General features: G+C 47.1%; 1 protein-coding gene across 2 annotated transcripts in view; it reads right to left on the reverse strand.

Moving 5' to 3' along the window:
• Nucleotides 1-15,078, reverse strand: part of WNT10B (Wnt family member 10B) — a 29,899-nt gene extending 14,821 nt beyond the window's left edge. The window contains exons 1-3 of one of the 2 annotated variants that reach the window (XM_077328504.1): nucleotides 14,835-15,078; nucleotides 13,956-14,141; nucleotides 2,737-2,999 (exon numbers count right to left, since the gene is read on the reverse strand). In XM_077328504.1, coding sequence (XP_077184619.1) covers nucleotides 2,737-2,999; nucleotides 13,956-14,020 — 328 coding nt within the window. In that variant the 5' untranslated portion in view covers nucleotides 14,021-14,141; nucleotides 14,835-15,078. Of the gene's footprint in view, nucleotides 1-2,736; nucleotides 3,000-13,955; nucleotides 14,142-14,398; nucleotides 14,525-14,834 lie in introns of those variants that run through there. The other variant, XM_077328505.1, reaches the window with a different exon arrangement.
• Between the last annotated feature and the right edge of the window lie 12,072 nt (nucleotides 15,079-27,150).

The following is a 27,150-nucleotide window of genomic DNA, read 5'->3' on the forward strand; positions in this document are numbered from 1 at the left end:
AGAACACCAAATTCTGCAACCTGAATCATATACAAATCAAATTGGCATGTTTGTTTATTTGCAGGATCGGAACAAGTAAGAGAAGGAGCTTTTTTTGCTGAGGCCTGCTTTCTCCTTTTCTGTATCAGACACCTTCCAAAGCCTGGACAGGCTCGGAGCCCGTGACTTAAATCAAGTCTGCCAATGATGTATACTTGTTTTGCTTTTTGCTTACTGTGCTCTGATTCTTTACATATTGTTTTATTGCTGTAAGCTGCTTTGGGTCTTTTTTGAAGAAAAGTGTAATAAATAAATAAGATGTAGATTGTTTTTCCTAGTTCTGAGTGAGGTAAAGACTATATCCAGATTGATGGCACTGACATTCTCCCTACATAATCACTAAGCCTTTTGCTCAGCCCCTTCTATCCATCCCCAGTCTTTAGTTTTTAGGATTTCATCAGGTGCTGTCTAGTCTCTAGTCAGTTATGAAGCTTTAAGACAGCTGTTCTCAACTTTTTACCCTTGAGAAACCCTTGAAATATTCTTCAAGCTTTGAGAAACTCTGGAAGTGGTGCAATTGTGCAGAATATGGTTGGGAAGTATAGCTATGCACACGCCCACCCAGGGCTCCTCCCCTCCCTACCCTCTACACGTCCATCATGGGCATTGGGGGGTCAACAGGACCATATATGGTCATATAACCTGATTAGTAAATTTTATATTAATTAACTTTTATATAAAAGTAATTAACTCCCACCTATTCATGAAACCTTTCCAGAGTTGTTAAGAAACCCCAGGGTTTCATAAAAACCTGGTTAAGAAAGCGTGCCTTAAGGGCTAGAAGCCTCCCTTAAAAAATAAAAACTGAAAGGTGTGACTTTTAGGTTGCTGAATTCTGTACCCAATACCCAACTGCAGGCACATGCTTCATGATTACATAATATATCCCAGTGAGTTCTTTTTGCTCACTGGGAAAACTCTACATAACATTGATTCACTTGTGCAGGTCATCTCCTCTACTGATATTCTGTTTGCCCTGCACCTCTGGTAATACTCCTCTAACCTGATCCACTGCTCTCCTATTCTCTCCTGCCCCCAAATTTCAAGCTTCAAGTCCATGTTTTCTAATCCCTAACCCTCATCCATTACAACTCACATTTCAACAAGTGTAATTTCTAAGAAAAGTCACACCCTTCTAAGCCTAATGGATTTAGGATGCACGTTCAGTTTCATTTCTTCCTTGGCCTCCCAACATCTACTGAGGTGTATCCTCCATGTTATTCCATCTGATTCCAGTTTAGGACGAGCCCCATCACAGCCATTATACAGCAAGCAACTGTTCAACCCAGGTACTGAGGCTGCAGTTTGCTCCAGCGCCTGTCTGAACAAGGGCCTAGCTTTGATGTGGGGTTTAAATTTAGAGCCAGCTCCTTCAAAGCTGTATACAATAAAGGAGATCCAAACTGCAAAGAGAGGAGCACCTTGCCAAGTTGCCTCTAGGGTCAGGTGTTGGCCACTTTGCGTACACCTAGAGAGAGAAGGTTGGATTAGGCTGAAGGGGGGCAGGAGGGGAGAGTGGAATTTGAAAAGAAGGATCTGGAAATCAGCACAGCTCTTCTGGTGCCCATCCTTTTCTTAACCCCAAGATTCGTTTCTTGTGAATCCTGACCTTGCTGGGCCCAAATGCCCATGGGAAGAAGAATTTACAGCAGATGGTGTAGCAAAAAACGGGATTAGAGAAATGTAAGGCCGGCTGTACTCTTGGGCATGGGGTAAGCACGGTGCTATTCATGACTACTTTCCCCCTTACCACACTTCCACTCCCTAAACGTGGCTCTGTTCCTCCCCTCCCCAGTACTTCTGCTGCCTTTCCCTCTCCTGATTCCAGCTATGCTGGAAGGCACAGAGTTTGGCATCTTTGCAAGGAAGAATCACTGCATTGTGGCTGAGCTCTCTGGCTTGGTGGGGAGAGACACAGGGGGGGGGGGGAGTAGCAGCAGAGTATGACCATTTCCGCACTGGGAACTTCACTGCCAGGCTCCCATGTTGTTGTTGTTGTTAGGTGTGAAGTTGTGTCCAACCCATTGTGACCCCATGGACAATGATCCTCCAGGCCTTCCTGTCCTCTACCATTCCCCAGAGTCCATTTAAGTTTGCACCGACTGCTTCAGTGACTCCATCCAGTCACCTCATTCTCTGTCGTCCCCTTCTTCTTTTGCCCTCAATCGCTCCCAGCATTAGGATCTTCTCTAGGGAGTCCTTCCTTCTCCCATGTGGGAGCACAAATCTGGGAAGAATGAGCTGCACCGGGCCAAATGTTCCCCTGTGTGGGAGCAGGAAGAGGTAGGACAACCTACCCCAAATCAAACTCCAACCTGCAGCCCAGCCTCCAGTATGGAAACGGTCCAGGATTCTTTTTCACTCTGCTTCCTACACTGCTTCTGGACACCTGTCCCATTGGGGCTTGTCCCAGATTCTCCAGTGACAAGCCCCAGGTCTCCCAGTGAGTAGGGATTGGAACCTGAGTCTCTGAGATCCTAGTCCAACTCTCTAATCACTATACCCTACTGTCTCTCCTTCATAGACAAAGGATGAGTTCCTGCCCCAAGGAGCCAACTTTCTAAACTGATATGGGTGGGGAGGAAAGAAGGGTAAAGGTGATGCAAGCAAGTTCTGATTTTGTTGCCCACAGACCCCAATTGTGAATAAGGATGGTGCCAACCTCAGGGCCAGCACATCCTCCAAAAACCTCCTTACCTCTCTTAAGGATGGCACTGTTGAGAAGCACAGTGCCACTGCTGCTCAAGTCGGAGCAATCCCAACGCCTCTCCTGCAGCTGGTGGTAGCACTCATGGAGGGCGAGGTGGATGCCCTGCAGAGCGGAGGCCATTGCTTCTGGGCTGCGGGCACAGAGTCCAAGCTGGCGCCGGCTCAGCCAGGGAAGGGTCATGCACACTGTGTTAGGAGTCAGCGCAGGTTCCGCCAGCACCTTCGTTCCTAGGAAATCATGACTCAAAGTCCTGTTCAAGGAAGGAGAGAAGGAAATGGCAGGTTACCTAGAAATGGAGTTGACAGACAGAAAGTGGGAACGGCAGAGCTGGGAAGTGCCTTCCAGTGCTGGAGAGAGAACAAATTCCTACCTAGACTTTGACTCCTGCATTAAAGGTAAAGGTAAAAGTATCCCCTGTGCAAGCACCGAGTCATGTCTGATCCTTGGGGTGACGTCCTCTAGCGTTTTCATGGCAGATTCAATATGGGGTGGTTTGCCATTCCCTTCCCCAGTCATCACCGTTTACCCCCCCAGCAAGCTGGGCACTCATTTTATCGACCTCGAAAGGATGGAAGGCTGAGTCAGCCTTGAGCTGGCTGCTGGGATTGAACTCCCAGCCTTATGGGCAAAGCTTTCAGACAGCTGCCTTACCACTCTGCGCCACAAGAGGCTCTTCCTCTTAGCTACCCATTAAAGCAAGGACAACACTCCCAGCTATACAAAATCAACTCAAACTGGTCAAGGGCTGAATAAATTACTCATCAATGAGCCTGACCAAATGAGGGCGATGCATAGAATTTAAGATCTATGTCCCTTTGCTCAAATGCAGATTCAAAAGATTTTGGAGGGGGGCTGGTAGATATTTTGTGAAACCAGATATTTTGTGGCGACATTGCCTTTGTACCTCACATTTCAAATCTGATCAATCCTGTCCTGCCAATACTTTGTATACACAAAAGGCAGCCTTTTAACTTGTCTAAAAAGTGACCCTCTTAAATTTCAATGGTTCCAGGCTATTGAACAAAAATTAGCCTCCATTGGCATCGATCTGAACTCCCTACTACCTCTGGAAGAAAAATGTATCTTCCGGATTATTAAACAGAGAATATTAGACCATGAGCAGCAGGAACTCATACCTACCCAGCCTCGAGTCTGCTCAGCAGCATTCTTTGGCATCATTATGCAGAGAAATATTATGCCTACATATTTGCATCTCCTTGATGTCCCACCCCTGAGAAGAGCTTTTCTCCTGGCACGAATGAATGCTTTCCCCTCAAAGGTCTTAGAGGGAAGATTCCACCATATCCCATACCATGCGAGACTCTGTCCGTGTGGTTCTGGTTGCCCTGACTCTGTCTCACACATTTTGTTAGATTGCCCCTTATATGAGCATGACAGCTTTGTTGCCTTGCTGGGAAACAAGCCTTCTGTAAGTAAATCTATGACCTTGCAATTTCTGCTCTCTGACAAAGACCCAGAGATAACCATTTTAGTTGTCAGAGTTTTAACTAAGATGCTTTTATAATATGCTGCCTACCTTGTATTTTATCTTTTATAGTTTATTTAATCATTTTAAGATCTGTTTGGTTATGTAACCCCATTTTACTATTTTGTTGAAATTTTAAACCCTACTTTTATATGTCTTATACATTTTATGCCAATAAAAGGTTACTGACTGACTGACTAACTGACTGTATACACAATAATGCATACTTGAAACAAAATGACCTGACGAGAATTTGCTCATCTCTTTGCCTTTCCATTGTCTGTCCTAGAACTGGGAGTAAAATTTCCTATTTTCCCCCTCCTCTCCAGCCCTTTAAGGATCGCTCTTTTTTCCAGGTCTAGAGAGAAAAGCCTGGAATCATAGCTCCTACTCCATGATTCCTGCCCTGAACCTTCTCAATCTCACTCCATTCTCTTGCGAATTCCCAGGAAACAGGAGTCATGAGTCATTTTAAGCCACATTGCTCCACAGAACTGCAACCAGTAAATTTGCAGTATGGTGTGCAAAGTCCTTATGGCCACTCATCCTGGCCCCCCGCCCCCCAGGTCGATCTCTGCACCTGGGTGGGTGAGTTTCCAGGGGGAAATTCCCTGCCTGCCCCCTCCCCCCTGCCACTGGAACCAGATGAAAGCAAGGTGGAAGATCAAAAGCCTTGCCCTGCAGCTCAGCACCCAAAGAGGGAGGCGTTGGGGTAGGGGTGAGGGTGTTCATCTAACAAAAGGAGGGCCCCTCCCAGTTCTGAAGCAGGGTGTCTCTGTGGCAACAGGAGGAGGAGCAGAAATAACTTGGGCAGTGGCAGATGGAGGCATGTTGATGAGGAAAAAGGAAATAGAGCCAAGTTTCCTGAGGGGAAGAGGCCACCATAGCAGCCACCCAATGGAGATGGGATATCCTCAACACTAGCAATTGCTCCTAAATGGTCTAAGGGTCCATTCTTCTTCCCCCACTACCACTTGGTATAATATCCCATTTGAATAAGCATATTTCCTCAACGAACTCATGCAAGAACTTTCCAGAAGTTAAGAAACTGTTTCAAGGCCCTGACTCATAACCCGACAGCTGCTGCAATGGTGGTCTTTATCACCCCCAGAACAGAAACACAGAAGCAGGATGTGAGGTAAGGAATGCCCCTTCAGCCATTCTGCTCATATGCGATGAGGATTACATCGGCAAGAAGACAAGGTGAACTGGTCCCCAGTTTGGTGTAGTGGTTAGCCGTTAGGGCGTTGGGCTAGGACTGAAGAGGATAGTTCAAATCACAAGTCAGCCAAGAAACTAACAGGGTGACCTTGAGACAAACTGTCTATCAATCTAACTTCCTTCAGAATACAGAATGGTGAAGAAAAGTTCAACATGTATCACTTATGTATTTACTTTTTTAATTTATATACTGCCAATCAATGGTGGCTTACAATATAAAAGTAATAAAAATCACAATAAAACCCCATAATCCCCCAATAAAATTACAAAACAGAGCAATAAATGGTGGCATAATTACAAAGAGAGAATCCCTGGAAGCAGACTGGTAGCCAGTGCAGTTGATGGAGCACCGGTTGAATATGGGCCCTCCAAGATGTCAGAGTGAGGACCCTCGCATTTTGTATCAGTTGCAGTTTCTGAGTCAAAGACAAGGGTAGGCCCGTGTAGAGCCTGTTACAGAAGTCTAATCTGGAAGTGACCGTTCCATAGATTGTTGTGGCCAAGTGTTCTGAGGATAGGTAGGTAGGGCACTAGTAGCCGTGCTTGGCACAGAGGGATAAATGCCATTCGGGCAACTTTTGTGATCTGAGCCTCCATTGAAACGAAGGCATCAAAAATCATTCCCAACTGGCAACTGATGTCAATTGCACCCAGTCCAGGCAGGGGAGATGCGCTTCCTAGTCCTCCCCCCTTCTATCCAGCCACAGGACCTCCATCTTGGATGGGTTGAGTTTCAGACAACTTTGCCTGAGCCATCCAGCCACTGCTTCCAAACAACTGGCAAATGTTTCCAGGGGGGAGTCCATCAGTCTGTCCATTAGGAGGTAGAGCTTGGTGTCATCTGCATATTGGTGACATCCCAGTCCAAAGCTCTGGACCAGCTGGGCTAGAGGGTGCACACAGATTTTAAAAAGTGTGGGGAAGAATATTGCCCCTGTGGTACCCCACATGGGAGCACAAAGGGGATAAACAACTCCTCCTGAGTCCGGTTCTGAAGAATAGAGACCAGCCATTTCAGTGCAGTCCCTTAATCCAGGCCCCAGCGAGGTAGTGGGCCAACAGCTCATGACTGAGCACATCAAATGCAGCTGATAGATCTAAGAGCATTTGTTGTTGTTGTTGTTATGTGCGAAGTCGTGTCCGACCCATCGCGACCCCATGGACAATGATCCTCCAGGCCTTCCTGTCCTCTACCATTCCCCGGAGTCCATTTAAGTTTGCACCTACTGCTTCAGTGACTCCATCCATCCACCTCATTCTCTGTCGTCCCCTTCTTCTTTTGCCCTCGATCTCTCCCAGCATTAGGCTCTTCTCCAGGGAGTCCTTCCTTCTCATGAGGTGGCCAAAATATTTGAGTTTCATCTTCAGGATCTGGCCTTCTAAAGAGCAGTCAGGGCTGATCTCCTCTAGGACTGACTGGTTTGTTCGCCTTGCAGTCCAAGGGACTCGCAAGAGTCTTCTCCAGCACCAGAGTTCAAAAGCCTCAATTCTTTGACGCTCGGCCTTCCTTATGGTCCAACTTTCGCAGCCATACATTGCAACTGGGAAGACCATAGCCTTGACTAAACGCACTTTTGTTGGCAGGGTGATGTCTCTGCTTTTTAGGATGCTGTCTAGATTTGCCATAGCTTTCCTCCCCAGGAGCAAGCGTCTTTTAATTTCTTTGCTGCAGTCCTCATCTGCAGTGATCTTGGAGCCCAGGAAAATAAAATCTGTCACTATCTCCATTTCTTCCCCTTCTATTTGCCAGGAATTGAGAGGGCCGGATGCCATGATCTTTGTTTTCTTGATGTTGAGTTTCAAGCCAACTTTGGCACTCTCCTCCTTCACCCGCATCAACAGGCTCTTTAGTTCCTCTTCACTTTCTGCCATTAGAGTGGTATCATCTGCATATCTGAGGTTGTTGATATTTCTCCCTGCAATCTTGATCCCAATTTGTGACTCCTCTAATCCCGCATTTCTCATGATGTGCTCTGCATACAAGTTAAATAGGCAAGGCGACAGTATACAGCCTTGCCGAACACCTTTCTCAATTTTGAACCAGTCAGTGATTCCATGTTCAGTTCTCACTGTTGCTTCTTGACCTGCATATAAATTTCTCAAGAGACAAATAAGATGCTCTGGTATTCCCATCTCTTTAAGAACTTGCCACAATTTGTTGTGCTCCACACAATCAAAGGCCTTAGCATAGTCAATGAAGCAGAAGTAGACGTTCTTCTGGTACTCCCTAGCTTTCTCCATGATCCAGCGTATGTTGGCAATTTGATCTCTAGTTCCTCTGCCTCTTCGAAATCCTGCCTGTACGTCTGGAAGTTCTCGGTCCACATATTGCTGGAGCCTAGCTTGTAGGATTTTGAGCATAACTTTGCTAGCATGAGAAATTAGTGCGATGGTACGGTAGTTTGAACATTCTTTGGCATTGCCCTTCTTTGGGATTGGAATGTAAACTGACCTTTTCCAATCCTGTGGCCATTGTTGAGTTTTCCAAATTTGCTGGCATATTGAGTGTAGCACTTTTACTGCATCGTCCTTTAAGATTTTGAATAGTTCAACTGGAATGCTGTCACTACCACTAGCTTTATTGTTGCTCAGACTTCCTAAGGCCCATTTGACTTCACATTCCAGGATGTCTGGCTCCAGGTCAGTAACTACCCCATTGTGGTCATCAGGGATGTTAAGCTCGCTCTTGTATAGTTCTTCTGTATAATTTTGCCACCTTTGTTTGATCTCTTCTGCTTCTGTGAGGTCCCTACCATTTTGGTCCCTTATCATACCCATCTTTGCATGAAACGTTCTCTTCATATCTCCAATTTTCTTGAAAAGATCTCTGGTCCTCCCCATTCTATTGTTTTCTTCTATTTGTTTGCACTGTTCATTTAAGAAGGCATTCTTATCTCTTCTAGCTTTTCTCTGGAATTCTGCATTCAGTTGGGTGTATCTTTCTCTTTCTCCCTTGCCTTTCACTTCCCTTCTCTCCTTAGCTATTTGTAAAGCTTCCTCAGACAGCCATTTTGATTTCTTGCATTTCTTTTTCTTTGGGATGGTTTTAGTTGCTACCTCTTGTACAATGTTGCGAACCTCCGTCCATAGTTCTTCAGGCACTCTGTCTATCAGATCTAATTCCTTAAATCTATTTGTCACCTCCACTGTGTATTCGTCAGGGATATGATTTAGTTCATACCTGAGTGGCCTAGTGCTTTTCCCTACTTTCTTCAATTTAAGCCTAAATTTTGCAACAAGAAGCTCATGATCTGAACCACAATCAGCTCCTGGTCTTGTTTTTATTGACTGGATAGAACTTTTCCATCTTTGGCTGCAGAGCACATAGTCAATCTTCTAAGAGCATGAGGGTGGCCAAATTGCCCTGGTCCAACTGGGGCCAAATATCATCCATCAGGGCGACCAGGGCAGTCTCCACTCCATGACCAGGATGAAAGCCAGACTGGTATGGATCTAGGGCTGAAGTTTCTTCCAAAAATGCCAGGAGCTGGTCCGTTGCAGCCCATTCAACTACCTTTCCCAGAAACTCAAGATGCAAGTCCAGGCAGTAGATGGCGGGATCCCATGGGTCCAGCAATGGCTTTTTCCAAGACAGGGCACACCACTGCCGCCTTAAGCCCTTCAACCCTGGGGTTTCTTGAAGAACTATAAGGGTTTCCCGAATTGATGGAGTTAAATAATTTGTTAATATATTTTTTTTAAATTTGTTAAACAGTTATCAGGTGATATTACCATGTATGGTCATGTCAATCCACCCTGCCCCAAAAAATGGCCATTGATGGGCCTGGAGGGGGTGGGAAGAGGAGGGGCCCCTACTGGGCAAATATACAGCTATGCTTCCCAACTATATTCTGTATGATTGCACCATTTCTGGGGTTTCTCAAGGCCTGAAGGATGTTTCAGGGGTTTCTCAATGGTAAAAAGGTTGAGAAAGGTTGGTAAAGACAGACAATTCACTGTAAAGAGTGGCAATGGAGGGCAGCATAAAAATGTAATAAATAAATAAAATACATCTAATACATATTTATTCTCCTGATCCTCCAAGGAGCTCAGGGTGAAATATAAAAGAAAAATTGGTTTTTATATCTCGCTTTTCACTACCTGCTTTTTTCACTACTCGCTTTTCAAGAGTCTCTTGTGGCGCAGAGTGGTAAGGCAGCTGACATGCTGTTTGAAGCTCTACCCATGAGGTTGGGAGTTCGATCCCAGCAGCCGGCTCAAGGTTGACTCAGCCTTCCATCCTTCCGAGGTCGGTAAAATGACTACCCAGCTTGCTGGGGGGTAAACGGTAATGACTGGGGAAGGCACTGGCAAACCACCCCGTATTGAGTCTGCCATGAAAACGCTAGAGGGCGTCACCCCAAGGGTCAGACATGCACAGGGGATACCTTTACCTTTTTACTTTTCACTACCCAAAGCCTCAAAATAGCTTATAAACAGACATCACATGAGGTAGGTAGGGCTGAGAGAGGTATGAGAACTGCGCTATGAGAACAGCCCTAACAGGACTGTGATTAGCCCAATGTCACCCAGCTGGCTGCCTGTGGAGGAGTGGGGAATCAAACCCAGCTCTCCAGATCAGAGGCTGCTGCTCTTAACCACTACACCAAGCTGGTTCTCCACACCAATCTGATCCTCCCTTCTCATTTTACATTTGGACCAATCCTATGATGTCAGACTGCCTGGCCCAAAATCTATTTTCTTTCCCCCCCCCCCATAGACCTCATATCAGCAAAGGGATTTAGATCTCCCTGCATCTAAATTCTAACCATTACACTTCTTGTTAACTTCTATTGTTCCCCCCATGTTCCATGTAAACTGCCCTGAGCTGCAGAGAAGGGCGGTATACAAATATAAGAAACAGAATTAATAAACTGAATATTTGTGACCTGTAGTGGTCCTTTGTAGGCAAATATCGATTTCCTCACAGAACTCTCATGACAACTGTAAATACGGCTTGGCTGCAGCCTCTATGCCACCCTGGGAATGTGTTAAGCTCTTACCCACTTAATGTACCAATGATGAACCTCCCAAAGGGCAGGCATTGCTGAGAAAATCAGGAACACATATTGGCACATTAACCTGAACACACTGCTCCAGTTAAAGCAACACTCCACCTACTAACATACACACTGGATGACACTGAAACATAAAATGTCACAACTTGTCATAAAGAAATCTCCAGAGTATTTGCCCCATGAAGACGCAGCAAACTGAGCCTTAAAGGGTGAGAACATATAAGTTCTCATGTCATGGACAGCGGCCATGTACGCAGACAGCCCAAACGGGAGACACTACCCAGCACCCTGTTGCTTCACCCAATCACCTAGAGCAGAGGTGTCACTCGCATCTGTTATGAAGGCCAGATCTGACATAAACATCACTTTGTTGAATTGGGCCGTGTGTGCCATAAAATGCAATGCCAGGTGCCAGAGATATTTTGCCATTGACTGTGACCCACATCCCTTCTCAGCAACTAACTAACCACCCTTCTCTCAATATGCACAACACAGAGAGCGACTGCCTGACAATCAGGGTGCTACAACCAGAGACTCTTGAGGTCTTTGAAGACTAACACATTTCAGAAGCCTTGCATGAACTAGAGCAAGGGTAGTCAAACTGCGGCCCTCCAGATGTCCATGGACTACAATTCCCATGAGCCCCTGAACTAGAGCAAGAAGTGCTGCATTTTGTTGCCATGGACAAGGAGTCAAGCAGCATCAACCAAGGGAACCCAATAAGCCCTGCCTTACAGAAACTGCTATGATCATCCCAAATTCAGCAACAAGCTTGAACCACAAGGGGAAATACGATGCTCAAGCAATCTTCAAGCGCTGTCATTCTCCAAATATGCCAGCTCCACTTAAATTGCTTTTTGTAGACTTTCAGGGCATTATCCAACCATCCAAAACATTACTCCCCATGTGCAAGCACAGATGCACATCCAGTACCCGACTCTGCCATGTGAACCCCGGTATGCTTTTCTCAATGCTTGCTCCTGTCCCTGACCTTTGCCTCACCCCACTTCCATTCAGACTGCTACATAAGGGAGGGCTTGCATGCAGGGAGCCCACAGAGCACGGAGCATGCGTATGCTTCAGCTTTTCCTCTTATTTAATCCTCCCCATGCTGCTGAGGGAGGGAAGCAAGAGAGGATCTGTGCACATCTGGGTCAGTGGGTTAGCAGGCTCCAGCCATCTGAGGCAGAGGGCCCCCCTCCACCCCAATCCTTGGCATTCAGCATGTGCTGCACCCCTCAATAAGTGCCAGGCTTTTCTCTCTCATCTAGGCTGCAGCTCAGTGTGCCTGGTCGGTTTCTCCATTCACATGCCTACCTAAGCAGGCATGTCTGGTGAGCTAGCCAGCAGCTTTGCCCCTGTGCCCATGAGTGCCTTTCCCAGGCTGCCTGCAAGTAGGAAGCTGCTTGGCTGGGCTCAGGGAGGTGGGGCCAAGGAGATTCTGCCTGCTGTACATGAACCACCAGCAGTCTTTCCAACAGCACAGTCGGGAGAGGCAGGAGCCCAATGCACACAGCAGGAGGCGGCCACTAGGCAACACTTCCTGGCCCGGTACTTCAACCAAGGGCTACAGGCAGACCTCAAAGGAACTTGCTGCACAGAGCTTCGGGCCAAACCAACCCTCCTCAACTCTTATGGTTGCCTACTCCTCATTTGGCAATCCCTGGAGATCTGGGAGAAGGCCCTGGGGAGGGCCTGCATTTGGGGAAGGGGGTATCATACCCTAATATAGGCCTCTCTAGTCTACATGTGAACTGGTTTCCTCCCAGTTGCTTGCAGGCCTAGTAAGAGCCCTGGTAATGGGCCGGTTACAGACCCTAGATCATGTGTTTGACATGAAAACTGCCTGCAGGTAAACAGGTGGTTCTCTTCGTCTTCTTTCTAGCTTTAAAGAACCAATGAAACGTACCACATCACTCCATTAAGCTAAGTTTGAAGACTTCACACATTTGTGGGTTTCCCCAACAAACCAAGCAGTCCTCTGTCTCCCAGAAGCTGAAATCCCTTGGGTGCTGCAGTCATTCATCATGCAACACAGGAGTGGTAACTGAGCAATTCATGCTACACAAGACACAGCACAGGGGCCCCTATCCCAGCTTGGGTTCTCAGGAATGTGTAAACTATAAGGAGGCTTCCTCCAACCATTGGTTCCTTCTGCCAGCAGAAGAGCTATTAGGTCATATCCTCTTTAGGCCTTTCTCCAGCCTAAGAAGCCTCCTCCAACTTGAAGGGGCTCTTCCGTCAGCAGAAGATTATTATTATTATATTTCTTACCCGCCACTCTTGGCATACTGGCTCCTGGTGGGTTATAATACAAAAAGCCCCATAACAATAACCCCAATGAAACCACACAAAATAGAACATAAACCCCCCCCCCAATATGGCAGCGGGGGGGGGGGGGAGATACAGGTCAGAAGATAAAAGTGAGAAGAGCTCCTCACAGCCACCTCCAAAACATTTGTGTGTGTGTGTGTGGGGGGGGTGCTCATTTTCTTGCTTGTAGTCTCAGAACTATGAGTGTCTGCAGCTTAAAGACAAAATGGCACCTGCCTCCATGCTGCTCTGTGTTTCCATGGCACATGGATCAGGGCAGCCCCACATCCCAGCTCCCTCCTCCCATTAAGATGAGAGGACAGGGAGAGGCCAATGAGGCAGGCGAGAGGAATAAAGGGTGCATGACCACCCCCTAAATTATTAAATGGGAGGCTCTTGTGAGATGTGTTTTTGCCAGCACAAATATGATCCCTAGCAACAGCGAGCATCATCTTGTGCATCAAAACACAAGACCCACACCCTTTTTCTGCAGAGGACTGGAGTAACTGCCACCCTGGGTTTGATACAGAATCATTTGCAATCCCTGCCCCATCCACAAATATGCGTTGAAGTGCGCAAACGGGTAATATATCTAAAGAAAATAAAATCAGAGTCCAGTAGCACCTTTAAGACCAACGAAGATTTATACAAGGTGTGAGCTTTCGAGTGCTTGCACCTTGAATAAATCTTTGTTGGTCTTAAAGGTGCTACTGGACTCTGATTTTATTGTGCTACTTCAGACCAACACAGCTACTCATGGGAATCCATGAGAAAACGCAAAGGATGTGCTTTAGGAGTCCTCTCCTTCTGAGCCCTGTTCCCTGGCATCCCCAGCTGCAACCCTTACAGCTCAGTGCCTTCCAAGAAATTCAGAACTCGTCCTCGTGCTCAGAGACAATCCACGGGTAAGCAAGGATGGGCGGAAGCTGTACAAGCTGTTCCAAGCACATCGCAGGCAATGTGGGGGTGGCAACGCAGCCATGGAGAACTTGCCTAATGGGTAGTGGGATAGCCTTCCAAAGCAAAGCAAACACCAGCGATACCCACCCACCCACAATGACAACAAAGCCATTCTTTGTGGACCGTCCCAGCCTATGCCATCCAATAGGGGTCTGTGCCTTCTAGGCCAGGCTCGGTTCCCCCATTCTAGCCCCCTCCCCACACTTACCCTCTCCAAAGACACAGGCAGGCAGCAAAGAGACAAGTGTTCACACGGGGGCTCCTTGGAGCCATGCTGAGCTCCGGCTGGCGTGGGTAGCAGGCTGACCTTGGGCTTGGTTAGATGACACCTCCTTCCTCATGTCCCTGCCAGGGAGGCACAGGGACAGACGCCAGCAGAGGAGAAAGGATATACCTGTGGGGAGTCAAGGGAGGCCACTGAATAACCCTTCCCCAGCAGAACACTTTTCCTCCAACAGATGCACCCCCCTCCCCCAACAGTCCACCCAACTCACACTGTATCAAGCCATTATTATGTATTTTGTTGTATATGCAGGAAAGGAGAATAACACAGATCAGACAGAACTATGAAGCACTCGCCCTGAGTGAGCCCCCAAGCTCTCCTCGCCACTAGACATGAAACCGGCTCCCACAGCCAGAACCCAAACTCACACAGAGCAGGCTGTCAAACTAGGCTTGTCAGCTCCTTTCCTGGCCCACTTGCACATTGTGTTGACGATCAGAAACTTAGGCGGTGCAGCGCACTCCAGTACCGAGCCAGACAGCAACTCCTTAAGGCATTACCTGTTGAATGTCTGCCTCTCCAAGCACGATGCAAGGTGCGGGTGACAAGTGGCACTAGACCCAACCCAGCAGTCCTTGGTCGCCCTCTGCCCAGTCTCTTTTGCGCAGCTTAAGCCAGGTCAGAGCCCCCTACCCCCCACAGCACCTCAGCCTCCCGTGCCCACAGCCCAGCTCCCACATTTTCTGCCCCGTGAAGCGAAATCATCCCGTCCCCCTCGCTCTTCCTCGGTTTGCAAGACCAAAGGGCTTTCCTTCCCGGCCGGGAACCCCCGGCCCGTCTCTCCTCGCCCCCTCCCCAGTGTACCTGCCCCTTCTCGCGCCGTCTCCCTCTCTCCGCGGCCGCTCGCGCCTCGCCCGGGCGAGGTTTTCCCCTCCCCATCCGGGGGCAGCTGGAGCCGGGAAGCAGCTGTTCAGCTCGGGTGCGGTTGCAGTGCCCACACCCACGGGCGGGAACGCTATCCCGCCGTGGGTCCCACGGGCAGCATCCAGCGCCTCATCCGTTCCCCTCCAAACGGCGCCTCCGCCTTCTGGCCGCTACACCTGCCTGCTGCGGCGGCTCCCCTCATAGGAAGACGCCCCCTACGCCCCCCCTCCGGCGTCTTGCCTCGCGCTTGCCTCTCTCACTCTCTCCCCCCGACTCGGCGCGCCCCTTTCCTGGGCTCCTCCGCAGTTCCTCCCGCCCGGGGCGGCCGCCAGCCTCACGCTCGCCTCGGCCATCCTCGCTTCCCCTCCTCCTTCTGCGCGGCGGCCTGGAGAAGTGAGGCAGTGGCCGAAGAGGAGCCCCGCGTCGCCTCCCCTCCGCACGTGGCCGCCGTAGGCCCCGAGAACGTGGCAGGTGCGCTTCCCCAAACGAGGCGGGAGTTTGGCTGAATACCCAGACCTGGGCAGAGGCACTCGGGCTCTGGCCTTTCCCGGGTTCGTCGGTGCCAGAGAACTGAGGCGGCAGAAAGCGCGGCGCTGTTTTCAGCGCTAGGTGATGGGCCCCAACGTGGAGTGCGGGAAGAAACCCTCCGTGCCCGTAGAAAGGTAGCAGAGCCAGCAGGAAGGTTCTGCCCCCTTCTCCCTCTCCGTCTCTGCATGTTGCCTGTTTGCGAGGTGGGGGTGCTTCGCAGTCGGAAGTGGCGCGCCCCGCCGTTCTCCCCACCATGTTCCCACTGCATGGATCAGTCGGGTATAATCGCGCGGGTTGCCCTAGAATTTCTAAACGTCAAATATCCGCTCCTACCGCGCCCGCTTCTCCACTTAGACAAGGGTTGGGTGCTGCAGTTGGAGGGCACTTTCCTATGAGAATAACCTGCACGACCCACCGCGAGGCTAACTGGCGTCCAACCATAGGCCCTGTTGGGAAATTAGAACATTAGTAGCCGCAGAGGTCAGAAATGCCTCGCCTTCAAAGGAATCTCTCTGCAGTATGCCCAGGATCCGGGTGCAGTATTGCACTGGGGAGAGCAAACCTCTCCGGCTCGCCCTGAACGGCAAAGAGCTGGACAATGGATAGAATTGCACAAAATATCACAGCACCGCTTTGGCGCATTTATGCATGCTGGAGCAAAGAAAGTATACATTTGCATTCCGTAATTGCAGGAAGAATGTAACTACACGGACTGTGTGTAACTGTGTGTAACACAGTCCGTCGGTTGTTTGCAGAGAGAAACTAATCCAAAAGCGATTTCTCCCACCTCTGTCCCCTCCTGCACGGGAGTATTCCAACAACTCGCACATATCGACGTCAAAAATAATTTCTAAAAGAGCTACAAAAGGCACCTTAAAGGGGGGTGGGGGGAGTGAGGAGGGCTCTGAAGAGCTAGCTCTTGGGTGATTCAGGCTAGCGAGCCAAATAACGACTCTGCGCAGCATTGCGCGGGAGGAAGCGGCGCCTGAAGCCGGTTTCTATTCCTCGAGTGCAAAGCTGACGCAGCTGCCTGTCTCAACCGGCAGGCGCTCGCCTGGCCCACGATGAGTCCCGACCCAAGCCCCTCGCCTGCCGGGAGAGCTACCCGGCCCGGCACGAGAGGGACTTTCCAGGGCGGGTCGACTGAACCGCAGGCTTGGTGGGCTTGGCCTGTGCCCGTTCCCCAGGAGCCGGGACCTTCCCTAGCCAGGCTTGCAGGAGGCCGCTCGACTCCAGTGCGGAGCTCGCCGCGGTTCCTGCCGCGCAGCCGCCCCTTTCCCCGCCCGTTTATCTTGGCTGGAAGGGACGATTATGTATGAGTCAGAGGGGAAGGTGAAGCTGAGGGTGGGATCGAGCGACGGACGGGCTATCCCTCGGTCCGTGGGTGGGTGTCCGCCAGGCCTCGGGCGTCAGGCCTATTTCCATCCCTGGGAGGAAAATGAGGGTGAGCACATGAGTATGAGATTGGGAAAGAGACAAACTTTTTCTCCATTGGGGGACATCCCGTGGAATGTCCAGATCTGTTTATTTAGACATTTATACAATGTTTTTCTTGGGCCCCAAAGAGACCTACAATAATGTTCTCCTTTTCCTCCATTTGCCGGTAGAATGTGAGGCAGGGTTAGAGAGTGTTGAACAGAAAGCCTGTTTTCAAAGCCAAAGAAGTAGCAGCCCCCCCCCCTCCCTTACAGAGCATGTGTTTGAGAATGTTCAATGCCTCTCCTCTGCTTCTTCCACTTGTTGCTTTATTTTTGGCCCTGGAAAGGTCTTGATGCCTGTAATTGCAGGACCTTCTCCAGAAACATCAGATAAAAAGATGGAGACAATGGTGGGAAATTCACTTCCTTCTGCCAGGGAAGAAAGCCCTATAGCTGCTGCACATCTAGAATTAGGAATAGGGGTAACATTTCCAGGCTAGTTTACTCCGTTCCGCCTTCTCATTTTTGCAACCTGATTCATGCTTGCAGGAGGATGAGGTGGCCAAATATATCATACCACTTTAGATTGCAGGAAGCAGATCATGGTATAGCATTCTCCCTGGTGCTGAAATCTCCCTGCAGGCAGAAAACCAGCACGGCAAGGAAAGAGGAGATGGAAGCAACTTTCTCCCTCATGCCTGTTTTTGTTGGATGTTTTTATGACAAGGAACAATTAAAGCTGGCCACACATAGTTTGAAGGAGTACGTTCTGTTTTCATGTCCCATTCTCCTGCCTATGTGAACCAGTCATGCACACTGAGAGCAGGGGAACAACACCATGGTGTGATGGAGAGAGTCAGGGATTCAAGATGTCTGCTTTGCATGCACATCATCACATAATTGTATTCCATGCTACTTCACCTGGAATCTGGATGGAAATGAATTATGCTGCTCTGGCCGCAGGTGGCTAGGAAGAACCTCAAGATAAGGGAGCCAATCTTTGGGTTTGGTCAGATAGGCAACTTAAACTTGTCTCGTTGGGGCAAAGTGAACACACTCGAGATGGATACAATTGGGTAGCTGTGTTGGTCTGAAGTAGCACAATAAAATCAGAGTCCAGTAGCACCTTTAAGACCAACAAAGATTTATTCAGGGCGTGAGCTTTCGAGTGCAAGCACTCTTCGTCAGACGAAAGCTCACAGCCTGAATAAATCTTTGTTGGTCTTAAAGGTGCTACTGGACTCTGATTTTATTACACTCAAGATGAATTGATTAGGATTATTTATATTTTATGTGCTGTTCCTTCCTCTATACCTTGCAGATATAGCTATATATCCATAAAATTAATGCTTTGTTTCCAAAATGTATGTGGAGTTGCTCACTAAGCCACAAGCAGGCTATAAATCTAATAATAATAATAATAATTGGATTTAAAGAGGATGCAACTGCCATTTAATGAAGGAGTATTTGGCTCCATGTATACCATCAGGCCTCTTGTGGCGCAGAGTGGTAAGGCAGCCGTCTGAAAGCTTTGCCCATAAGGCTGGGAGTTCAATCCTAGCAGCCGGCTCAAGGTTGACTCAGCCTACCATCCTTCCGAGGTCGGTAAAATGAGTACCCAGCTTGCTGGGGGGTAAACGGTCATGACTGGGGAAGGCACTGGCAAACCACCCCGTATTGAGTCTGCCATGAAAACGCTAGAGGGCGTCACCCCAAGGGTCAGACATGACTCGGTGCTTGCACAGGGGATACCTTTACCTTTACCTTTATACCATCAGGCAAATTTGTTAATCTGTACTAATTCCTGGGATTGCTTCTTGCACCTCAGCTGTTGATCTTGGGGTCTTTTGGAAGCTTCTTGTTCGGTGACCCTCTACGAGTGGAATGTAGTAGGGCAAGGGTAGCCAAACTGTGGCTCTCCAGATGTCCATGGACTACAATTCTGTACGGCCACAGTTTGGCCAACCCTGCATTAGGGTCTACTTAGGTATGCTAGAGTGGAGCCCATTTCTCCTTCAACTTCTACAACAAAGAAACAATGCTGTATAAAGGCATGAAAATACCAATTGGATCCATTTTCAAATGCTAAATTAATATTATGGGCCAATCCAGATCTAAAAATTGAGGGGGATCTTTTTTATTCAAAGTTCGGACTGGTAGGAGGATTTTAATGTTGGGCCAATTATGATAAACGTTCTCTCTGATTTTTTTCCCTCTATTGAGTGGAGCAGGATATATATAACTGTTGTAATCTTAAAATGGGCAATGGGAAGTGCCCGATTATGACTGCTACTGAGACGGACTTCCTGTGTTAATGAGCGTGCAGCTTAGAGGAAACGCTGGTTATGATGATGTTTTTGCCATCTTCTGAGCTGAGGCCTAGGTAATCCACCTTCTGCTGAATTTTTAGACTAACAAAAAAGCCCATTGCCAAAACAAAAAATACAATGGGCTCTAACCCACTCCCTCCGCAAGCAGGCACCACCAAGGCCTGGCAAGGCCGCAGCGGGGCTGCTTGGGGCGGGGCGGGGAGCACTGGCGGGGCATTCTTGCTTCTCCCCTCACCCAGGCTGGCTCTGCCAAAGCCTGGTGAGGCCATGGTGGGTCCGTACCATGGCAGGGGCCGACTGGCATCCCTGGGCCTCCTTCCCTCCCTGCTCAATCTCTCTCGCTGGCTCACCTTCTACAGTCAGGCCAGTACAGCGGGCTGGCAGTTCTTCCTGCTCAAGAAGTTGGGGGGTGGCGGCCAGGGGCAGGACAACCTATTGGCTGTTTGTTGGATGGACAGCCAATCAGGTAAGTGATGAGTCAGTCACAACTCCTCCCATAACCCCAGTCGTATGTTATTTATGTTACAGATATTTGGAAATAGATTATAGAAACTTCTTTGTCTTTATTTTATGTATATATTTTCTTTATAAGGTTAATTCATGGGATTAAGAGAGTACATGCATGAGTTTCCTAAATTTTAATTGTAGTCTCAGGATTTCATTCATTCATTTGGAGAGATTCTGTGTAATCTGAGAGTTATTTGGCAAATTACACATGATGCTAGGAAGTTGCTGTCTGGTATTAGCTGTTGGGAACCCATCTCATCCCTTTACAAAAATACCTGCTCTATTTGCTTTTTTGTTACCAGGTGCAGTTCAAAGTGTTGCTTATTTACATTTACAGGTATTAACAGCTTGCTTGCTACCAAGTGTACCTAGGCTGATTCTGCACTTACTTTGTTTATTCCATTGTGGATCCTGCTGAATTCAGATCGATTTGAACTTGGGTCTTCCTCTATCCCCCCCCCCCCATTGAAACAGAAAAGTGTTCTGCATGTGATTAGGGGAGCTCAAAAGGAGGGGGAGCCAAGCGCAGCAAGAGCCACTTTCTTTTCTTGAACAGGGAGGGGGGAAGAGGACTGGAGACAGCAGAGGAGGGGGAATAAATCCAAGAGGCAAATCTCTGCCGAGAGAAGTTAGGACTTCTGTAGCCTCTGCTGAGAGAAGTTAAGGCTTCCCCTTTAAGGGAAGCCTTGCAACATGTGAAGGAGGAAGCCTTTGAACTGACACCCTGGCCAATCAGGACTTTTCTACAGCATTGGAGGCTCAAGGCAGCAAGTTAGTTCGGGAAAAGCAGAACGCTGCTGCACCTTTACTTATGCTGATTTTTCAAATATTGAGGGTTATATTCACCCCAGGATATTGTGGGGGAAAGGTAGGGTCACTCCAGATTAGTCATGCTTATTGCAGAGGAAAAATTTAAATCGTCCCCCCCCTCCCCAAAAAATGGAAATTACATTCAGTGTAGATGCCAGGGATTGAATTGACCTGGGATTGGAATAAAAGCTCCGTGCAGATTCAGCCCTACTTTCCATTGAAAAACTGGCCTGTTTTCCATGCCTCCCTTTTGAAGTGGAAGTGAGTGCTTATCTCGGGACCAGCTATTTCTATAGTGGAACCTTGACTGTGGCATTCACTCAAAGCAGCTTCTTCAGGGCACAGTTTGAACAGTTCTATATGTCCTTTTTGTTTACATAGGCACTTGGATGATTTTTAAAAATAAAATATCGTAATTGATTATTCTTTGCTTTAACAGTCACAGGGACTTTATTTGGTGATAAACTCACAGTTCAATCTTATGCAGAATCAGAATTAACCCTGTCTAAAACCATTACCCCTTCAAGGATCGCTGCCTTGTCGTGGCAAAGGGGCTTGCGTAGCTCAGTGAAGCTATGAGCTATGCCGTGCAGAGCCACTGAAGACGGACAGGTCATAGCAGAGAGCTCTGACAAAAGGTGATACACGGGAGAAGGAAATGGCAAACCACTCCAGTATCTTTGCTATGAAAACTCTATGGACAGTTCCAAAAGGCAAAACAATATGACGCCAGAAGATGAGCCCCTCAGATTGGAAGGTGTCCAATATGCTACTGGGGATGAGCAGACGGCTAGTATGAGTAGCACCAGAATGAATGAAGCAACTGGGCCAAAGCCAAAATGACGCTCAGTTGTGGAGGGAACTGGTAGCAAAAAGACAGTCCGATGCTGTAAAGACTTTTATTCCATAGGAACCTGGAACATCAGATCCATGAATCAAGGCAAGCTGGACGTGGTTAAACAAGAGATGACAAGACTGAACATCTACATTTTAGGAATCAGTGAACTAAAATGGACAGGAATGGGTGAATTTAATTTAGATGACCATCGGGTATACTACTGTGGGCAAGAATCTCTCAGAAGAAATGGAGTAGCCTTCATAATCAATAAGAGAGTAGGAAAAGCAGTTTTGGGATACAATCCCCAAAATGACAGAATGATCTCAGTTCGAATCCAAGGCAAACCATTCAACATCACAGTAATCCAGGTCTATACCCCAACCACTGCTGCTGAAGAGGATGAAGTTGACCAGTTCTATGAAGGCCCTACAACACCTTCTAGAAGCAACGCCAAAAAATGATGTGCTTATCATCATGCGTGATTGGAATGCTAAAGTAGGAAGCCAAAAGATTACCGGGATAACAGGCAAGTTTGGCCTTGGAGTACAAAATGAAGCAGGGCGCGGGCTAGTAGAATTTTGTCAAGAGAATACAATGGTCATAGCAAACACTCTTTTCCAACCACCCAAGAGATGACTTACACATGGACAACATCAGATGGTCAACACAGAAATCAGATTGACTATTTGCTCTGCAGCCAAAGATGGAGAAGTTCTATACAGTAAGTAAAAACAAGACCAGGAGTCGATTGTAGTCCAGATCATCAGCTTCTTGTTGCAAAATTTAGGCTCAAATTGAAGAAAGTAGAGAAAAGCAGTAGGCCACTCAGGTATGAACTAAATCATATCCCCGACAAATATACAGTAGAGGTGACAAATAGATTTAAGGAATTAGATCTGATAGAAAGAGTGCCAGAAGAACTATGGACGTAGGTTCTATAGAGGTTCTATGGATGCTTTAGGATGCTTTGGCTGATCCTGCATTGAGCAGGGGGTTGGACTAGATGGCCTGTATGGCCCCTTCCAACTCTATGATTCTAGTTTCGCAACATTGTACGAGAGGTAGCAACTAAAATCATCCCAAAGAAAAAGAAATGCAAGAAAGCAAAATGGCTGTCTGAGGAAGCTTTACAAATAGTTGAGGAGAGAAGGGAAATGCAAGGCAAGGGAGAAAGAGAAAGATACACCCAACTGAATGCTGAATTCCAGAGAATAGCTAGAAGAGATAAGAATGCCTTCTTAAATGAACAGTGCAAACTAATAGAAGAAAACAATAGAATAGGGAAGACTAGAGATCTCTTTAAAAAAACTGGAGATATGAAGAGAACATTTCATGCAAAGATGGGTATGATAAAGGACCAAAATGGTAAGGACCTAACAGAAGCAGAAGAGATTTAAAAAGGTGGCAAAAGTATACAGAAGAACTATGCAAGAGTGAGCTTAACATCCCTGATAACTCACAAGGCGAACAAACCGGCCAGTCCTAGAGGAGATCAGCCCTGCCTGCTCCTTAGAAGGCCAGATCCTGAAGATGAAACTCAAATACTTTGGCCACCTCATGAGAAGGAAGGACTCCCTGGAGAAGAGCCTAATGCTAGGAGCAATTGAGGGCAAAAGAAGAAGGGGAGGACAGAGAATGAGGTGGCTGGATGGAGTCACTGAAGCAGTCGGTGCAAACATAAATGGACTCTGGGGAATGGTAGAGGACAGGAAGGCCTGGGGGATCATTGTCCATGGGGTCAAGATGCATCGGACACAACTTTGCACCTAACAACAACAAATCTATTGAAATCAATTAGTCTATGCATAGTTCTGTGTCTGCTTGCCTTGCACTGTAAGAGTTTGTGAAGTAAAACAAACAAATTTGGTTGCCAAAAGCAAAATGTATTGGTAAGAGGTAGATATTAAGCCATTGGCTTTCCAGCTGCAGCAGAGTAGCTTGTGATTCCTCTAAAAAATCCAGGAAAAGGTAACAAAAAATCTGCTCTTTTATTTTAAAGGATTTTTCTGTATTGGTAAGTAGATGGATTTGTTTGTGAACAACAGTCTGGAAGACCTGAATTCAAATCGCTGCTGCTGATGTTGGGCCAGTCACTGTGTCTCAGCTTAACCTACCTCACATGATTGTGAAATTAAAAGGGAGAGCGGAAGAATACTGTTGCCAACTGTTTCCAGTTCCTATTGGGGTATACATATGTCAAAAAGTAGGGGATACATATGTCAACAAATATTGCTTTAAAAATGTATAATACACAGTTGCAACATCCTCCTCAAGCCCTGTTAAATACATTTGTGCAACTCTCATTTCAGCTGGGATTTGTACTGGTACATCTCAGTATGTTTGGCTCCATGGATCCTGTTAGCCCTTTGAAGAACCCAGAAGCCTGCGGTAACTGTCTCATTATGCCTCATAAGCAGGGTTACCTCTTGACAAAAGTGTTGCTGTAGATGTGCCCCTAACACCTCTGGCAACATACTCCATAACTACCAGGGAAGCTTTTTATGTTGAGACAACCCCCTGGATGCAAAGACATCCTGCCGCCATTCTCCCAGGTTTTATGTGGTTCGGCATCTGGAACAGATGTGCCTCAACTTGCTGCAGCCGTGAGGAACTCCCCTCTTTAACCACCCGGGGAAGAAACAGGCTGTGTGAAGAGGTGCTGTTGGCTGGGTTAGGAAGATGGGTGAGTGACCAGATGGTGCCCCTTGGGGCCAAATCAGAATATTTACCACCGCAAGCTTTGTTGTGTAAGGACCAGAATTCCCGGATGTTGAAGGTGAGCCCTCTGTTACCATTATCATTATCAAGTGTAATAGCTTTGATACAGGGAATAGCTGAAGTGCTGCACTGATCACGTGGGAGAATCCCTCTGAGAAAAAGAAATTGCTGACTAAACTCCTTGACTTCTCCTGAGCCAAAGGACCCCAGTTATGGTTGCAAGCCTCAACCAAGACTTGCTCTCTTTCTTGTTTTATCTGCTCCCCAATGCAGCCTTTACCTGAGGCTAGTTCATCTTTGATGACTAGAAAAGATACTAGGAGGAATCTTACTGAACCCTCAGATCACAAGGAAAAGTTGCTTGTGGGATCATTATACAACTTGCAGGTCTATCCTGTTAAGGATGCATGTGCATTGATCAGGACCACAGGCAGTGGGGGGTTTGACGATCTTAGCCAGGGGTAGTCAAACTACGGCCCTCCAGATGTCCATGGACTACAATTCCATCTCTTTGCCATCAATTGTTATTGTGATATGTCTGTTTTTTGCAGTGGTCATTATTTTTGCCTTTAAGACAAGGCCAGATTTCTTGCTTACTTCATTGACCTTTGTAATCAACTGTTCTAGGCCTTCCTTAGTTTCTGATAGGAGAGTAGCGTCATCAGCATACCAAAGAGTATTTATATTCCTTCCTCCAATCTTAATTCCAGTATTTGATTCTTTGAGTTCAGTCTCTCTCATGATCTCAGCATACAAATTAAACAGGAAGGGGAAAAGAATACAACTTTGATGCAATCCTTTCTCTATTTTGAACCAGTTTAGTGTAGTGGTTAGGAGTGCGGACTTCTAATCTGGCATGCCGGATTCGATTCTGCACTCCCCCACATGCAGCCAGCTAGGTGACCTTGGACTCGCCATGGCACTGATAAAACTGTTCTGACCGGGCAGTGATATCAGGGCTCTCTCAGCCTCACCCACCCCACAGGGTGTCTGTTGTGGGGAGAGGGGAGGGAAGGCAACTGTAAGCCGCTTTGAGCCTCCTTCGAGTAGAGAAAAGCAGCATATAAGAACCAACTCTTCTTAATGTCACCAAATGTTGTATGTACAGTGGCTTCTTGATTTGCATAGAGGGATTGCATCAGTTTGATCAAATGCACTGGCACCCCCAAATTTTGCAGGGCTTTCCACAATGTGCTGTGATCCACACAATCCAAAGATTCTTGTAGTCAATAAAACAGATGTAGACATCTTTCTGATATTCCCATGACTTTTCCAAAACCCAGCTCAGATTTGCTATGTGGTCATGAGTGCCATGCCCCTGTTGTAAGCCAGCTTGAACATCTGGTAATTCCCTTTCAATGGTTGTTGCGATGCGTTGTTGTATGATTTTAAGCAGGATCTTACTAGCATGAGAAATTAGGACTATTGTACGTTCATTGGAACAGTTTTTTAAGTCACCCTTTTTCGGTGGTGGGATGATTTCCACTCCTCTGGCCAGTTATTAGTTTCCCAGATTTTCTGGTACAAACTTATAATGGTTTTGATTAGTACACATATCAGCAGTTCCATAGGTATAATGTCAATTCCTGGGATCTTATTGTTTGACAATTGACTCAAGGCCTATTCAATTTCATTCTCAAAAGTGGCCAGTTCAAGCCCTATTTCTATTTCCTTTTCATTTTGAAGAGAGCAAACTTCCTTTCTGCATGCATGCATTTCTTCTGTGTATTCCAGCTACCTGTTCTTGATGCTCTGTTGATCAATCAGTTCCTTCCCTTGTTTAACTTTGATAATGTTTTTCTGAGCAGCAAGTGGCATTTGTATCCTCTTGTATGAAAGCATTTCTTGTGTGTCCCTTTTTATAATCACTGTCTATTCTTGCTCCCCTTTGAAAATCCTCATTTAATTTTCTTGCTTCCTCCCTTTTGCCTGCAGCTTTTGCTGCTTTTCTACTTTCAGCTATTCTTACAGTTTTATCTTAGAGTCTTCTGATCTTTTTTCTGGCTTCTTTTGCAGTATGTGTTTAACTGCTGTTTCAACAACAGTTGACTAAATTTCCTGCTACAGTTCATCAGGCATCTTGTCTTTGTGGGGCTTACACCTTCCTTTCCATACTGCTTTCCTAACCTAAAACAGACCTAGGGAACGATTGCTTGCTGTCATGGAGAAACATGTATGTATTGCTGGGCTAAATGTTATTTAACTCAAGGAGGAAAATAGCAGCTGCTTTGGCCCATTGCAAGTCTGGACACCAGGGTGTGTGTGTGTGTGGGGGGGAAGCATGCTGTCTTAAACCCCTCTCCCCACACATGCTATAGTCCCAGTTTGAATTGGGTCCCCACATTCCTGATAATCTTAAATTTCTACAGGGAACTCCTAGCTCACCTCTGGGGAACAGAATTTGGACAGACCTGTAAATGCTTGGTGCAGTTAGGCCCCAAGGCTGTCTTCACATGGGTGGCCATGTTCTACAGCAAAATTAAAATCAGAATCTTGCTGTTTTTGCCAGAAAAACAGCTCTAATATGGCCTCAATTGCAGTAATGGTTCCCTCTCACAGTACAGGAGTTAAATTAGTTTGGCAAGTCTTAGGCTCCATCCAGATATTGTTAGATCTTCTGCCATTGCTGCACTATCATTAGTAACTGGATGTTACTTCATAGACAAAACAGTCTTGGTGCAAATGATAGTGGAATATCAAACACTGTGCAGATGCAGGCTGGGAAGACTGTTACCATCAGCTGTCATGAATGGGCACTGAACTCGATGTACAGCTAGAGCTGCATAGAAATGTCTTATATTTCGGGACCCTTGGATCTCACTCTCCATTATTTCTTTGTTTTTAAATTATGCTTGTGTATAGAATCATAGAATTGGAATGGACCTCCAGGGTCATCTAGTACAACCCCCTGCACAATGCAGGAATTCACAACTACCTGCCCACCCACTGTAACCCCAATTTCATTGCCAAATGATCCCTCCACCAAAAATCTCCAGAATCCAGCCTGGCCTGGAGGAAATTCGCCTACCACCCCACAGTGGCAATTAGCAATTCCCTGTGTGTACAAGGAAGGGCAAGAAGAAGAAGAGAATTGGTTTCTACATGCC

This window comes from Paroedura picta, chromosome 3 (assembly GCF_049243985.1).
Source record: "Paroedura picta isolate Pp20150507F chromosome 3, Ppicta_v3.0, whole genome shotgun sequence".
Classification (NCBI taxonomy): domain Eukaryota; kingdom Metazoa; phylum Chordata; class Lepidosauria; order Squamata; family Gekkonidae; genus Paroedura; species Paroedura picta.